The sequence below is a fragment of the Periophthalmus magnuspinnatus genome, chromosome 3, assembly GCF_009829125.3.
Source record: "Periophthalmus magnuspinnatus isolate fPerMag1 chromosome 3, fPerMag1.2.pri, whole genome shotgun sequence".
Taxonomy (NCBI): Eukaryota; Metazoa; Chordata; class Actinopteri; order Gobiiformes; family Gobiidae; genus Periophthalmus; species Periophthalmus magnuspinnatus.
Genome location: NC_047128.1, coordinates 4,266,426 through 4,283,641, shown reverse-complemented (window position 1 = coordinate 4,283,641; position 17,216 = coordinate 4,266,426). Strand labels below are relative to the sequence as shown.

Below are 17,216 nucleotides of genomic sequence, written 5' to 3'. Positions count from 1 at the left end.
CTGATAAATCAGTTTTTATATATTGTTTGTTTTAATAAGCCCTGGTGGATTTGAATGTGTTTTAAGAGAGAAAAAATAAGTGAAACATGAAACGATGCAAAGAGCCACAGTATATAGAAAATATTATAAGGGGCTCGAGAGCCGCGTGTTCGCCACCCCTGGTCTAAGGTTTACGGTTTACGCCTAAATAATGTTCACATGTCTGCGGCGTCGGTTCTAAAGTAAAAGTTTGAAGTTCGAGTGGTCTGTCGTCGTCTCTTGTCACGATAAACAAAAGTGAAAACTGCCAATTGGCTCAAAATGGTGCCCGGCAACCACACTGTTAGCATCACTACTTCCTGCTCGATTTGTTACTCTGAGGTTTTTGCAGAATCACGCTAAAATGAATAAATATTTAAAGATCAGGCAGTGAACAGGGAGCTCACAACATGTTAATACTACACAAATAGAAAAAAAAAACAAAAAAAAAAAACAGAAGATACATGTTTGAGTCTCAGTGCTAATGCTAATTGAGGCATAATAAATATTAAAACTAATTTTGTGTATTTTGTTTGTTTTTCCTCCACAACAATATAACGTAATTTTCAACACAATCCATTGGTAGTGCTAATCATGCTAACACTGCTAACCTTTTGTAAATTCTTTTAGACCACAGGGTTAAGTCATTTGCATCAGAAGTGGAGTTGTCCAAGAAAAACAAATTATAGATTCTGAAGAAAAAACCCCCCATTACATTCACCATGGGCAGTTGTGAAAAAAAATCGTGGCGGTGTTTTGTCTTAAATATAATTCTGATTTGCGTTGTGTTTGTTCAGGTTGGGGTCTGTGTGCAGCGAAGGCCCAGTATCCCATCGCCGACATGGTGAAGATGCTGAGGGAGCAGGGCAAGACTGTCAGGTGAGACGGCAATGTTTTTGTTACATTTTCTTTAAACTTTTGCACAATGAAAATATGTTATGTTTATGCAAATACTGCTCCAAATCCTCAAAGGCAGAAGCAAGAAGTAGAATTTATGACACACATTTATAAAGTAACAGGAGTCTAAAATCGAAATGAATCAAACGGTCACTGCGTCCCAAAGTTCAAATTAAAATACGCTACAGTCTTTCTTATTTTCTTATTCTGTAAAGCACTTTGAATTATTTTATAGTTTGTTCTTAGAGATGGGGAAACTTAACCCAATGGCAAGAGAAGTTTATTTGTACAGCACAATTCATACAGTGTAGTCTTACAATAGTTTCTGAAATAAAAATAAAAAAAGTACAGGGCTGTATATTGAAGTAAATATATTGTGAATGTTGTTTTGAAGATGTGCAAAATTTTCATATCGGGTAGAATTAAAAATAAATTCTGTTCGTAGTAATTGCAATTTGGAGTTTTTAAGATTATACACTCGTTTACAACAGAAGTTCATTTCATTTTTATTTTAAAGTGATTTGGTGGGTGTTAGCTCAGTCTTTTCACATTTGTCTGATACTATTAGAGCCTCCTCTAATATTGGCAAAATTGGCAAACTGACAAATGTGTCAGAATGTGTCTTTGAAAATATTACTCACCCATAGTCTTAAAAGCATCAAAGAAACAATTTGGTATGAAGTGTCGAGACTTTTGTCACTACGTTAAGCTTCTCCATCTCTAAGAACAATATTGAACAACATTAGAAATCCCTCACAGCTCAAACTTTATTTTTTCCCTCATCTCCTCAGGTTTGGTATCCACCCCGTCGCAGGCCGTATGCCCGGGCAGCTGAACGTGCTGCTGGCCGAGGCTGGAGTCCCGTACGACATGGTGCTGGAGATGGACGAGATCAACGAGGATTTCCCAGGTGAAGATTTCATGACTAAAACTTGAGTGTTGATTTCTTAAACATCTGTCTCGATTCTAAAAACAAAATGGTGTCACTTGACAAGTCTATTGAGGCAGTAGCTTTTCTTTTCTTTGTATTTAGGCTGTGCAACTTAAAGAATCATGTTTTTGGGGCAGTAATTCCTAGAAAATATGAGGGTTGGGGTCCTCAAAGACTCTCAGGGGGTCTCGGGGCTTTCTGAACTCGAGGGTCAAATTAGAAGCAGTTAATACCCCATCCCTTGATTGTAATTAGACCTGCCTATTAAGCATTTCATAATGACTTAAGTAAATATTATATAGTTACCAAAGATACAGAACTTATAACACAGTTGTTGTTCATGTTGGAGAGAGGTTTTTCGAGTTTGTCACTGTAGTTCGAGGTTGACAAAACAGGGTTTATTCTTTCCTTGCGACAACCCGTGAGAACTTTCACGAAAGGAAATATAATAAAATAAATATTTAAAATGAAATTCTTGCAATACATTACATGGAACTTAAATTACACAAAATAATAAGTACACAAACCTCGTGAACCGACATCCAACGAGGGGCTAACGGCTCACTCTTATTCTAAATACATATTAATAAAGATGTCAAAGGTCATTTATTATTTCTACATTTTTGTTAATTTCTTATCTTCCCGGAGATCTTTGAAAACGTGGCTGCGATGATGGATGAGCGCGCAACTAATTAGGGTTGAGCGGAACTTTATTTAAAATGGTTTGTTCCGTGTTTCTCACCACTAGATGGCATAAACGTAAACTATAAAAGGACAAACACTAAATTAAACGCATAAATATGAGGGACTGTTGGTCACTTTTTCTTTTTTATACTGTTAAAATGTGTAAAAACTACTTTAACTGGAAGAGTCATATATCCTTCTGTGATAAAATACATCCCTTGTTTTTAAAGACATTTGTCGTTGATGTCTAAGTCGGCCATTTTGTCAATTTTATCTATTTTTATTGACTCTCAAATTATGACACTCAGTCTGTGTGTCATAATTTCCAATTCAAAGATATTGTTCAAAAGTTGTATCATTCCTTACATGCACTGTATTTTCCGGAGTATAAGTTGCACCAGCCAAAAAATACCAAAAAAAAATTTGGTATAGTCTGGAAAATACGATTGGCATTTCTGGGATTATGTAAGGACCGTCTTGTCGGCTGCTAATAGTATCTTCAACAAGTCGGTATCCTTCTAAATCACTCCAGCAGAGATGTTCCCCCGGTACATGAACGTACTGGGGTCTGCCATCCCCAGAACCTGTTTAGTCATTACTGAGGATCAAGTATACAGTATCCCAAAACAATACAATTTTGGGCCATAAGCAAAAGAAATGTGAGTGAAAAAGTGACTAAATACACTTGTTGCGTGTATTTTGTCCACGAGTTGATGTCCAACATTTGATTACTTGGACAGGTTTGAAATAAATTGAGGTAAAACTGTAGAATATTTTATTAAACGATATTTCCATCTTCCCTCCTTCAAATGGTTTCCAAAATACTTTTTACTTTTTATATTGAGCCAAAACCTGCTCTGGTAAATTTGAAGAATGAACCCAATCAGATCTCGTTCTTTTTCCCTTTTGTATTCCCTCGTTTTGGAAACACCTGGCAGGCCTTTGTCCACACATGGTTTAGTTTACGCTGAGGCAGATGGATGTGGTGTTGGGAGTTTAATGTGAATAATATTACCACAGCTGCGTGTTAATAAATTATTGTTCGATGAGTCCAAATGTATTTTTTTTTTTGTTTTGTTTTGGTTCACAGAGACGGACTTGACGCTGGTGATTGGAGCGAATGATACTGTGAACTCAGCCGCTCAGGAAGATCCCAACTCCATCATCGCCGGTATGCCCGTCCTGGAGGTGTGGAAGTCCAAGCAGGTTTGTATAGGATTTATTACACTATTATATCTTAAGTTTGGCCCGTTCTTTAGTCGGGCCTGTTTGCTCTTTGCCAAAGCTTTGAAAATGTTGAACTTGTGGCGTGAACTTTAAATGAATCAATCCAAATCAGACTGAACGTCAAAAGCATCTTCTCTATCGCAGTCGTGGAATTAAACTGACAAAAGCTTTATATTTAATACAAGTAGAGCAAATATCGAACTTCCAAATGTGTCATCGTGGCAGGTCCAAGTAACTAGACGATAAAAGATGATATTGAAATGAATTAAATCTACAATATTATTAAAAATCATGAGCTGCAATAAATAAACCACAGAATGAAACACTTTAGTCGTTAGTTTGCATCTGTAATGAGTCAGACGAGTTATTTATTTAAACTTTTACAGCTTAAATCTGATCATTAAAGCCAAAAAATAACCCAAAATTTCCCAGCAGTGCAAAGATTAGTACATACATGATAAATATTGACCCCCCCCCCAAAAAAAAAATATTGTCCCAGCGTTTATATATGGAACGATGAGTCAATACAGCAATTATCATGACAGGTCTAAGTACAGTATTTTTAGCTTGGACTGCACTTTAGTCAGACCAGTTGCTCTTTGCCCATGTTACTTCATAAATTGTTCACATATGTATTTAATTGCCTTCTTTTCCCGAGGTCACTCCTGCTAGTGTTAGCAACAGGTTTGTTTGACAGTGTTGCTAAGCTCCCCTCCCTGCTAAGCCAGTGGTGTGGGCGGGAAGGGGCATTACCATTATAACAGCCTCGCTCCTGATTGGCTCTTTGGTTGCTATGATAGTCGAAATTCCAAATGTGGAACTTGGCTCCAGATTAGCCGCTATAACTGCTCTAGCCTCGATGAGTTTCATTTGACGTCACCCACAGCGTTCAGCTCCAGTCAGACTCACTTAGTCCACTTCTTTATACAGTCTGATTGTTTGTTTACATTTATTTTAATCAGGGACAAATAGTTGCAATTTTTCCAGGCCCAACATGACCCAGAAATTGAATCTAGAACCTAACTAAAATGTGACCTAACCAATATAACGATGGATTTCTGGCATTCAGATTTCTACCACTGTTTAATCACTCTGAAACCCATGAATAAGTCAAGCATCATCACTATAGCAATTAACAATTGACAAAATACCGTTTGAAGGGTCCTCCAAATGTCACCTATAAACTAAAAGCTGAACCCTTGAATCAGGGAAGTTGATAGGGGGCACTAAGGGGCCTCTTGTCCCCGGCCTCGGGACCCAGAAATGGACCCTCTTCCTATTCGTTTATATTAGAGGGGGCCCATGTGAAGTTTCTTGCCCCCGGGCCCCCAAATTTCTGTGGACGGGCCTCCATTGAAGAGTTAAAAAATCCAGCATAATATGGGTGTGATACAGTATCGTCTGAATACTTGAAGGCTAATAAACAAATCTCGGCGTGGGACAGAATTGCGTTGTCTAATGCGTTTCCAGTCTTTAAACCATTTTAAATTAATTTGCAGGTGATCGTGATGAAGCGCACTCTGGGTGTGGGTTACGCTGCTGTGGACAACCCCATCTTCTACAAACCCAACACCTCCATGCTTCTCGGAGACGCCAAGAAAACATGCGACAACCTCCAAGCCAAGATCAGAGAAGTGTACTACTAAAAACACGAAGATCAGAGAAGTGTACTACTAAAAACACAAAGACGTCGACGAGCCCATCTGTACTTGTGATAAATATTAAAGGAAATTTGATTAGTGAAAGGAAGGACTTTGAGTTTGATATAAATATGAAGTACATCTAGTGAGGTTATTTTTAAAATGGTTGCATCATGTGTAAGAATTTGTAAATAAAATCTATTTAAATGTACAATCCTTAAGATTGTCCTTTCACAAAGTGTCCTGTGACTCAATTTTTTTAAAGGGCCCATGTTTCGCTATTTTCTGATCTGTTACAAGGCAGATGTTCATTCACACACGTTTAACACACAAACCCTGCAGATTTAGGCTCAAACTTCACTAGGATAAATTGGATCATTTTAGCCCTGGAATTGCCACGTATCTCTACTGAACTAAAGGTGAAAGGAGCTGTTCACTTGAAAACTACCACTTCATGACATCACAAGGTGGAACGGAGCATTTTGAGCTTTGAGTAACACTTTATTATTAGTCTGTGTACATCTCCAAACGTGTGACTGAAACAAAACACAACTCCAGGTCTGTTTTTGACGAGATGACGACATTAAAGCTGGTCAAGTTTGTTTCATACTTAACTCAACTTTACTTTTGGCTGAGGCTGCAACACTTTGGCTTTAAGTATCTGCCAATACCCGGTATCAGATTTGGGCAAGAGCCAGAGTTTTCCCGATTGATAACCTTGTACTCAACCATGAACTATCAAAAAGGTAAATTCACAAATGTTGAACCTGTTAATTTTTATTAGTGACTAGACCCAACAACTCACTACATGGCAACAAAAAAAAAAAAATCAGCATTTGAACAATATTTTAGCTGCCCCCATCTGTATTAAATATTATTGGTCTGTAAAATGTGATGTCATCTGAAACAAGTTCAACATGAGACATTTTGGGTCAAGATTGTCCGATCCCATTTTGATCTACATAAATCAGTCAAATATCAGCTGAACCATTATCTTGGAAGCCGATTTTCAGCTAAAATGTTCAGCAACAGTGGCGTAGTCTGTGTATATATAAACGGACATAGCTAACCTGCTAGCGCTGCGTGCCAAACAGGAAGTGATCATGTTCGCGCTTTTGGCTCCATCGGCTCTGGCTCCAATTCACTTTACATTGAAAAACTGTCCTCTCTCTCTGTACCTGCTGCTGTCAGACTCATCATTTGGGTCTTAAATGTTCGTATTAACCTGCTCTACATGATCCTGGGGTTTTTATTTCACATATGAACATTAATAACAGACAAATGAGACGCCTTCTATCCGAGATCAGTATATCGGTGGGTCACTAGTTGGGTTGGTCCTGGTTTCGTCTCTTCAAGTTTTTAATTTTGACCCAGTTTAGTATCGTTTGATGAATTTCCCTGGCTGGGGATTAATAAAGTATCTATCGTTATCGCAATATAAAGCATAGTTATGTACAATCTATTTCTCATATTGTACGGCTTTCAAAATGACAATGAAACTTCAAAATTATTGTAATAACAGCAACATAATATAATGGTAAATGTAATTCTGACAGGTCTGGCCCCAGTGCATCTTAACATACTGTACAAACAATCATGAAACGGCGAAGCTTTTCAGTTCTTCCGCTAAAATAAATACTGACTTTTACTTCCTTCCTGCTGCAGTCTTGGCTTTGTTTATGACCGTGTGGAGATACGAGTAGAAGAACAGTACGTTGTCATATTCTCCGGTGTAAACCCGCTCCAGGCAAAGTTCATGAAAGTCTTTGAGGAAATAGTAAATGGCTTCGATTGTGGACAGGTAAGTGTCCGGTTTGCCCTTTTGGTGGCGCCAGAAACACGTTTTCCTTGTTTTCAGCTCCACTTGTAGCAAATCTGAAGAAGAAAAAGAAGAAATGAAGCTGAGATGTTGGACAAAGATGAACAAAAAACAGCGAGGGATTCAAAACCAAAATTGGTAAAATTGGTAACATCGAAGAACACTCCGTACTTTTGAGAGCAGCTTGTGATGTGGTTCGTGCTCAAAATGAGGTCCGAGACATTAATGGGCACTTTTTTGTCATTTTTACTTCAGAAATAATAATCATAACTATACAGTGTACCAAGATATTTTGTCTAGATTGTGTCAACGGGGTAATATTTGACCATTTGTATTTTCACCTTTCATTTTTTGTACTGAAATTTAACGTGGTTGGTGCCGTACAGATGTTAACGTCATTACTTTTTTCTAGAGATAGACCCGGTATGCGTTTACGGGTGTATGGATATGGCCTTTTCATGGCCGATGTTTAGAATCCAAAGCAACCGATGGCCGATTTGGGTTGATATGTGGGACTGACTCTGATTATTTTCCTCAAATTAGGTAATTTAACGATCCTATATTACACAAAACTGACTTTTGTAGCTTTAAACCATGACCATGTTGAAACAGACCTGGAGTAGTGTTTTGTTTCATTCAGACATGCTTGAGTAACTCTTTATTATTAGTCTGTAACATCTCCAAAGCTCAAAATGCTCTGTTCCACCTTGTGATGTCATCAAGTGGTAGATTTCAAGTTAACAGCGAAGTTTTACCTTTAGTTCAGTAGTAGATTGGCAATTCCTGGTCTGAAATGATCCAAATGATTCTAGAAATGAAGGTGTGTGGAGTTTAAAAACACAGCGGAGCACTTCCATGTATTACCACATGATGACATCACAAGGTGGAACACAGTGTTTGTCAGTCAGTTTGAGAGAAGAACTCAGCCTAAATATGCTGGGTTTGTGCGTTAAACATGTGTAAATGAAACAAAACACAACTCCAGGTCTGTTTCTGATGAAAAAAACAACACCTACAGACCTTTTTTCAACTTCTGCAGATTTAAGGCCGTGACAAGGACATTTCTCAGTCTGTCTCTAGTTTTTTCACAGTATCACTAACCTGAGTATACTGTTGATTGCTGATCACCGTCAACAACTTACGTAACTTTAATCAAATTGAATACTTTTACTAAATTAATACATGATGTGAAGATGTTTCTCTTCCCAGTCGATAAACGACGTTCTCTGTGGACAATATCACATTCATTCAGTTTCTTGCATTGCTGGTTCAGATATGATTCAATATTAGGTGGATCAGATATCGGTCTCAAGATATCGGTTCAGTCGATATCCCATTTTGGTCTATAAACTGGTGAGATAAGACGATTTACCGGACAATGTTGGCCCAAAACATCTCATAATATTAAACTGTAGTCACTTTAACAATTATAAAACACATTTGGATCACTTTTGACCTTGACGCTGTTTGTGTTAAGAAGAAATAAATATTTTTTTATTCTCTGCTCTGGTATCTGTTAATATCAGGCATCAGCAGACACTTAAAGCCAAAGTATCGGCATCAATATCGGAACAAAAAAAGCTGGATTGGTGCTTCTCTATTAATAATCCTCATGTTTTTAGCCGTCGTTTGAAAATACCAGGTTTTGCGAATTATTTAAAGTTTCATTCCAATTCCGATCGCTTCAGATTATGAGTGAGATGTTATGTCCAGACAGTTACCACGACTTTGTACTTGAACCAGCTGCGCTATTACCTCCCTCTGACTATAAACCTGTTCACCTTTCTCCCTTCAGTTCTCGACTCGTACCTTGCAGTCTCTCGTCGGTGCTGATCTTGTTTGTCTGGTTCCATGTGCTGTCGATGAAGACCACCTTTTGGATGGGCGGGGCCTTGGACTCCTTGCCCTCTGCCCCCTCCTCTCCCCGCTCCCCCTCTCCGTGTGTGGGACAATCAGACAAACTCGACCCCCTGAACCTCTTCCTTCTGGGTTCAGAGGGGTCCTGGGCTCGTTCGGTCAAACTCTGGATCATGTTTTGGACGGTGACAGCTTTCGGTCCGGGGAATACGAGTACGACCTGGAGAGGGTGGGATTATGTAATATGTTATTTGGATGGACTTGAGACATGAGCTGACAAAGAGGCATGTGTCTGGTCTATACACAGAAAAGATGAAAGTAGTGTTGGAGAACTCGTACTGAGAAATATCACGCACAAAATCTGAGCTGATTCAAAGCAAATTTCGAAACGTGAAAAAAATGTGTTGGATTTGACAGTCTCCAAAGGACTGTCTGAATTTGATAAAGATATCACCGAGCAGGCTACAGTTATTTAAATATAGGTTTATGGACTGATTTGGCATCACAGGAGTAAGTTAGAGCCCAACGGAGGAGCTGGGGGAGGTGTCTGGGGTGAGGAAAATTTGGGAATCCCTGCTTAAACTGGGAATCTGCTTATCCCAGAAGAAAATGGATGAATGGACGAAACGGAAAGACTCGGTTAGAGACAATAAATGGTTAAAGACCAGACTAAAACTCATACAATTTTTGCCTTTTATCTGACCGTTAACTAAAGGTGCATTATGTAACTTTTTGTCTCCAGGAAGATGTTAATGCTTTGCTTGGAATGTTCCACAGAATGACATTAAACTTATCCATAACAGTGAGAATGTGGGCGACAGTGGCTCAGTTGGTAGAGTGTTTGTCCACTGATCTAAAGCTTTCGACACTAAACTCACATGCTGGTGTGATTCCAGCTCCCACAGATGAATGCTGTCGTTGTGTCCTTGGGCAAGACATGTCACCAACCTCGCCCCCAGTGCCTGTGTACACTGGTGTGTGAATGCGTGAGTGTTTCCTTGATGTAAAGCAATTTGACTGTGTTGAAAATGGAAAAGCGCTGTATAAAAACGTGACCATTTACCGTGTTTTCCGAAGCCAAGTTTAATGCCATACTGTGGAACTTTTCAGGCAGCGTACAACTGGGGGACCCTGCACCAGAAAAGTTACACAGTGCACATACCAGGCCGAGTTCTCCGTCTCGTTTAACCTGACCTTGTCCTGGTCGTACTCCGGGATACAGGGGTAGGTGTAAATGTTCACGTCGTCCGGAGCCAGGATCTTCGCGTGGATTGCCGTGCTCTTCCCGTCCGTCTCATTTGGATGTTTGATGATGTCAATTTTCACCGGAAGCTGAACACACAATACAAAAAGGATTATATTTCAATGATTTATGATGCAAAGTAATTATCTGACAGGTTGAATAAATACTAGGGATGCACCAAAACAGCACCGGTATCGCTGATGTTGAAAAGTTTGTTGTTTCGGTTCAACCAGTATCACATTTTGGTTTGTAAATTGGTGTAGTGAAGACGATTTCCTGGCTGTTCTGTAGTTACATTTTGATTATGTTTTACCTTATGCTGTTTGTGCTTAAAGGAAATTTATCATATGTTTCATCTCTGCCCTGGTATCAGTTGATATTGGGGATCGGCAGATACTTAAAGCCAAAGTATCGACATCAGAACTGGTATCACAACTGAAAAACATGGATTGGTGCATCTCTACTAAATATGTAAATAAATAACTAAACAAATGAACTATTTAACCATTATTTTAAGATTTTTACACAGGGAGATTCCATGATTTTATAGACAAGTCAAACCAAGTAATTTTACCTACAGCACATTTAAAACAACCAAAAGATTTGCACCAAAGTACTTCACAACAAGAAACACCACATAGTAAAACAATATAACAAATATACACGATATAAAACACTGCATGTGAAGGTACCTGAACACACAGAGATAAAATCTAAAGCTTTAAAAGGGTTTAAGAGGGTTTTAAAATAACAAAAACTAACAAAAACTGTCCAACTGCAGATTTTAAAATGATAAGTTAAGCTGTGGTTTTGACATAGTTTTCACTCTTGTTTTGACAGGACCTTGATCTAAAATATGCCTTTAATTCTTTAACTTTCCCTGTGGATTAGACAATAGTTACCAATGAAAATTTAACATGTCACCATCAGCCATACCTGGATGAATGCGGGATTATTTTGACTGACATTAGGTAGTTCTTTTATTACTTAGTTTTGACTTGGTTTAGCTCTCGTGATAAACAGAACATGACTCTCTTCACTACACCCCATTTAAGCTTCTCTCTGTGGCATTTCAAACTCGATTACCTTCACACTTCACAGCGCTGACATTTTGCCATTCCACCTGGAGGCCTCTTTTACATCATGGAGTCGAGCCCTGACCTCTCACTCACCTTAACGCGGGGGACATCTTGAGGACCGACCCCCACTAGGGAGCAGCACGTGTAGCAGAAGAACATCCTTGACCCTCCGCATTTCGCACATTTCAACCTGCCCTTCTGTTGAGCTTGCTCCAAAACTTCGTGTGATGCCAATTTCAAACTTTGGAGCGGCTGTTTGGCGGATCCAGCCATGTCTGTCGAATTAGCAGACAGTGTTGTTTTGTCATGGCAACCGGGATGGAAACTCTGGTCCTGATCCAACACGCTCATACTTATCCTCCCTCGCTTCTTTGAGTGCACCTTTTTAAAAAACTTTGACAAGCCAAAAGTTGGAGTTAAGAAAACCAGACGCTCATAGCTGGAAGAGAACGACAAAACAAAAGAGGCATAGTTATTAGTAGATAAAATGAATGAATGTGACATGGACACAGCTTGGAGCGGCAGTGTGGAAAGTAAACAAACGAGCCGCTCTTGAGAAAAGCAAGACCTGGTTTGATAATGGAGCTTTGAGTAATGTTATAAATATTACACAATTAGATTACATTGCGTTGGCGAAACATTAATATTAACATTATAGCGTTGGCTTTACAGACCAAGAATAATACGCGAATCAGCTGGACTTTACCTTAAAATCTCAACCATAGACTGTGTAAAGAAGTGGACTAAGTGAGTGTGACGTCACCCACAGCGTTCAGCTCAACTCAAATAAAGCTAGAGCAGTTATAGCTTTTTTTTTGTTGTATTGTCCATTTTATGACAAATTTAGAAATCCTTTATTTGATGAAATGTTCACTCAATGTCCTGATACGTTCTGGTGTAATGACGACAACAAGATGAAATGGTTGTTTAATTCTAATGTTTATAAGTTGGCATCATTTATATGTAAAGCCTGTAATACACGTCTAGACTATTGCATTTTGTTAACGGTGTCTTGTAAGCCCATTAAAGGCTTCGGCATTCTCTGTATGCAAGACAATAATAAAATCAAATAAAATCATATATCGGACAATTTGGAGCAGAGTATCATAGTGACCAAAGAGCCGATCCCGTCCACACCGCTGGTTAAGCAGGGAGCGGGTGCTTAAAAATGCTGTCAATCAACCTTGCGCCTGATTTGTCTGTTATTAATGTTCATATGTTGAGTTACAGACATAATAGTGAAATAAAAACTCCAGGATGTAGAGCGGGTTAATATGAACATTTAAGACCAAAATGATGAGTCTGACAGCAGCAGTTACTGAGAGAGGGGACAGTTTTTCAATGTAAAGTGAATTGGAGCAATGGAGCCGGTAGCATGCCCATGATCACTTCCTAACGTGGCAGCTAGCAGGTTAGCTATGTCCATTTATAAATACAGTCTATGATCTGAGCATTAATTTTTGTCACTACTTTCACCCATGTGATAATAATAAGAAACTGGAGAGATGTAAGCTTCATATTGTCAAAGCAAGTATTCTGAGATGCATCGATATGAGTTTATGCGCCAAAAGTGCAAACAAACTTTAGTTGACTTTTGATATGCATTCCACCTGGACTTTGTGTTTTCTGTAAAGGTATTTTAACTTTGAAATTGGGAAATGTCAATGCTCAAGAAATGCTTAAAGGGCCAATGTTACACTATTTTCTGACCTGTGTTATAATGCTGTTTCCTCATCACAGACATACCTGGAGTTGTGTTTTGTTTCATTCACACATGTTTAACACGCACATAGGGATGCACCGATCCAGCTTTTTCAGTTCCAATATCGATTCTGATGCTTTAGCTTCATGTTTCTGCCAATACCAGAGCAGAGACTGAAAACAGCATTTATTTCCTTAAAACAAAAACCCATCCAAATGTGTTATGTGGCTGTTATTTACCTCTCAAGTAACTGAACACAGAACAACTTTGTGTAAATAAAAGTTCTAACAATATGAGACTTTCTGGGCTGAAAAAAATGTCTTGCATCATTTTTTCGGCTACGTCCAACCAGGATATCGGCTGAACGATATCTGGAAGCTGATATCTGATACCTATCAAATTGGTGCATCCCTACACATAAACCCTGCATATTTAGGCTGAGTTCTTCTCTCAGACAGAAAGCACTCTGTTCCATCTTGTGACGTCATCATGTGGTAATACAGGAAGTGCTCCACTGTGTTTTTAAACTCCACACACCTTCATTTCTAGGATCATTTGTATAATTCCAGCCCTGGAACTGCCAATCTCTACTAAACTAAATGTAAAAGAAGTTGCTGTTAACTTGAAAACTACCACTTGATGACATCACAAGGTGGAACAAAGCATTTTGAGAAGTGTTATTGTGCGTGAATGAAACAAAACACAACTCAAGGTCTGTTTTTGAAGAGGTAACAGCATTAGAACATGACTTAAAGCTCACAAGAGTCAGTTTTTCAGACGTTTTATAGAAAATCAGTAGGATCCGTTAAAGCCCTTAAGTGTAATAATAACACAATAAAACAATTTGTCCAGTAGAACTAAAATATCTTACGACCACTACCTATTTTTGTCAACAATCTTCTTTTAAATTACAAACAACACATGTGTCAAAACAAACCAGCATCTGTGTGACTATTACACACGTCAGATGAGTTCATTTACACTTTTATTAGCAAATATTGAGCTAAATAACAGCTAGCATCTGCAGGTTAGCTTCACAACAAAAACAACAACACTGTCCCACTTTTGTCCAAACTTCAGACCGGATGTGTGTAAGTTATTATTTTTTTGTTTTTTGTTGTTGTAATGATATTCAAAGATCTGAGGAGTAAAAGGTTTAGTAAATCCTTAAAAAAATACCTGGATGAGACGTAAACACAGCAGGGCTTCCTCCACATGTGTAAAAAAGATTCTGCTTCTTCTTCTACAAATGCGGAAGTGATGCGGTCTGTAGAGGAAACAGCGCCACCACCGGCGACTCCACCTCCGCCTGAGCTAAAGCATGGAGGTAAGAAAAATATGTAATAAATTCTGTAAAATTATAACTTTGTCTGGTCAAATTGTACTTTTTTCAATTCTAGAGCTTAAACTAATTTTAAACAAACTCTAAATTCAAACGCTTTGCTGTAGCCACGTGTATAATCGTGTTTTTAATTAAAGGGTCTGTATTACTGTTACTTTTGTGTAGCTTTAGCTATAGACTTTTAAGCTAAATAAGGTTAAGCTAAAGAGAAAATAAGTCAACACAAAATGAATGCTGTCTGTACTAAACTGTAGAACGCATAAAATACTATTCATCTTTATCTTATTATTACAAGTTGAATGAGTTTACATTTGGACATTTTAAGTTATTTATTTATTTACCTATCTATCTATCTATCTATCTATCTATCTATCTATCTATTTATTTATACATCTCATGATTCCCCCACATCAGTAGAAGTATTGATGACAATGTGACAAGGCTAAAAACATATAAATGAAATGGAGTTAATCAGTATAATGATTATTTGGTGTATAACTGAAATCACAATTATTTCAAACGATTACTTGAATCTCTGTCTGACTCGTCATTTTGGTCTTAAATGTTCATATTAACCCGCTCTACATGATCCTGGGGTTTTAATTTAATTGTTGTGTCTGTAAATCAAAATATGAACATTAATAACAGACAAATCAGGCGCCTTCTTTCCCCAAGGTCGCTCCTGTTTGCGTTAGCAACAGGTTTGACTGACAGCGTTGCTAAGCGCCCACTCCCTGCTAAACTAGTGGTGTGGGTGGGAAGAGGCCTCGCTCTGGATTGGTTCTTTGGTTGCTATGATATTCACAATCGGAATTCCAAATTTAGAACTTGAATCCAAATTGTCGGCTATACCTGCTCTAGCCTCGATGAGCTTCATTTGGAGCTGAACGCTGTGGTGATGTCACACTCACTCAGTCCTCTTCTTTACACAGTCTATGCTCTAGTCTAGGGGGGGACACAGGGACTGTAATATTCCTTCTTGTATGACCAGAATCAATCCATCTCTATCAACTTTAGACCCAAACCCCAGGGTAGTTCAAGGTGAACTGTCCAACATTAATTTGCATTTGTCAGTTTCATGGCTGCGGGCTGCTCTGATGAAACGCAGGGAAAGATACCTGAGCTGGAGATTGCATGCAGACTCACACTGCAAACAGATGTGTATCAAATCAGACCATGGTCCGGCCGTGATATCTGACCCAAAACAATCACTAAACTGCCAAACCGGGGCTCAGTGATCGAGATGTAGACAATTCATATTAGTCACATCAGTCTGAGGTTTCCCAGGCGATTCTCAAAATAAAACATGCCATCACGGTCAGGCTCTGCTTTTAAGACGACGGACTGGGGAATTTAAGCTCATGTTTGAGACGATTTTACCTTCAAATGCAAGAAGATACAAATGCATGAGTTGGCCCATCACAATAACACATTTTGAAGCATGATATATTTTGCTGAAGAAAATAATAATGGAGAGTGTCCATAAAGTGTCTGTACAGTTTTAAAGTGTAATCACTCAGGCAGTTGATAAGATATATTCATTAAATTTGTTCTGTTGTAGTCAGTGGTTATAACAGTTTTTAATCTCATTACATTTTTGTATTTCAGGCGTCGTTTTGAATGAACCCCTAAGAAATGTCTCCTCCTCAACAGAAGCCCCAGTGTGTATCATGGTTCTATGGGGCTGTATTATAGATGTCGTGTATCAAACAAAGATACGGGACATTGCTGAACTAAAGCTAAAGATACAGATGAGACTGAACCATTGATGAGGCTTTACTACAGCGAAAAACGGCAAGAAAACCAGCCCCGTCTTGATGTGCTTTGTGCAACTAGAGGTGGATTAAACGGCACCCTGAACTATAGAATGCTATTATGCCACTGATATGATAAACTTAAAGCAAAATTATCCTCCGAAAAACTGTTCTATATGTACAGTTTTGGTAATGAACATGAGCTGCAAGAAATAAATGAAACTCTTAATGAGTCGTAGAAGTTATTTATTCAACCCTCTACAGCTCAAATCTCATTATAGAACAGAAACATAACAAAATGTTTGTTCCTCACTAGTGCACAATATTCAATCTTTGCACAATAGTGAAATAAAAACCCCAGGATCATGTAGAGTGGGTTAATACGAACATTTAAGACCAAAATGACGAGTCTGACCGCAGCAGTTACAGAGAGAGGACAGTTTTTCAATAGAAAGTGAATTGGAGCCAGAGTCGATGGAGCTGGAAGTGCACCCATGATCACTTCCTGTTTGAAATGCAGCGGCTAGCAGGTTAGCCATTTATATAAACAGTCTATGGTCAGCGCTGATTTTCAATTTTCGGTAATGGGGCATTCCTAATTTGTCCATCTATAATAAAAAAAAATTTTGAATAATAAATATCAGTGCGTTACCTCATTATTACATTGGTATAAAGGTTTGGCGGAGCTTCAGTAGAATATGTTGTCATCTGTTTTTTGTTTAGTAAATTTTTATGTGGAAAATTTGTCCTAAATGAATTGATATGTTCCATTCCTCAGAGCCGCTAGACTAGAACAAGCAGAATTGAAATCCATCCAGACACAGAGAGAACGTTCAACAGCGACTTTAACCTGGGACGATGTTGAGGTAAGAGAGCTCGGGCTATGAAATTTTGAAGTCCCAGTTCGATTGTCAAATGATTATCAGTTCAACTCTGAAGCTATTTTTCATTCAAAAATAAAGGACATTTATTCTAAACATGTTTGAGCGCTGCTGGAGTGAACTGTGTGGAGCCTGATGGGTC

The 17,216-nt window shown here is 38.5% G+C and overlaps 2 protein-coding genes across 2 annotated transcripts in view; one reads left to right on the top strand and one right to left on the bottom strand.

Moving 5' to 3' along the window:
• Positions 1–5,635, top strand: part of LOC117385969 (NAD(P) transhydrogenase, mitochondrial-like) — a 39,435-nt gene extending 33,800 nt beyond the window's left edge. The window contains exons 19-22 of the mRNA XM_033983269.2: positions 816–897; positions 1,707–1,825; positions 3,621–3,736; positions 5,257–5,635. Coding sequence (XP_033839160.1) covers positions 816–897; positions 1,707–1,825; positions 3,621–3,736; positions 5,257–5,403 — 464 coding nt within the window. The 3' untranslated portion in view covers positions 5,404–5,635. The remainder of the gene's footprint in view (positions 1–815; positions 898–1,706; positions 1,826–3,620; positions 3,737–5,256) is intronic.
• dtwd1 (DTW domain containing 1) lies at positions 5,419–14,338 on the bottom strand. The gene is made up of 5 exons (XM_033986605.2): positions 14,277–14,338; positions 11,489–11,834; positions 10,268–10,405; positions 9,026–9,293; positions 5,419–7,272 (listed from the first exon to the last, which is right to left on the bottom strand). The coding sequence occupies exons 1-5, from the start codon at positions 14,312–14,314 to the stop codon at positions 7,043–7,045; spliced, it is 1,020 nt and encodes a 339-aa protein (XP_033842496.1). The 5' UTR covers positions 14,315–14,338; the 3' UTR covers positions 5,419–7,042.
• Between the last annotated feature and the right edge of the window lie 2,878 nt (positions 14,339–17,216).

Bases quoted from the DNA above. Each gene is read 5' to 3' on its own strand.
- dtwd1 (XM_033986605.2), bottom strand. From the start codon at position 14,314: ATGTGGAGGAAGCCCTGCTGTGTTTACGTCTCATCCAG. The intron at 11,835-14,276 runs GTATTTTTTTAA...GTTCTCTTCCAG, and splicing joins TGTGTTTACGTCTCATCCAG to CTATGAGCGTCTGGTTTTCT. The intron at 9,294-10,267 runs GTCAGGTTAAAC...CACCCTCTCCAG, and splicing joins CGGAGTACGACCAGGACAAG to GTCGTACTCGTATTCCCCGG.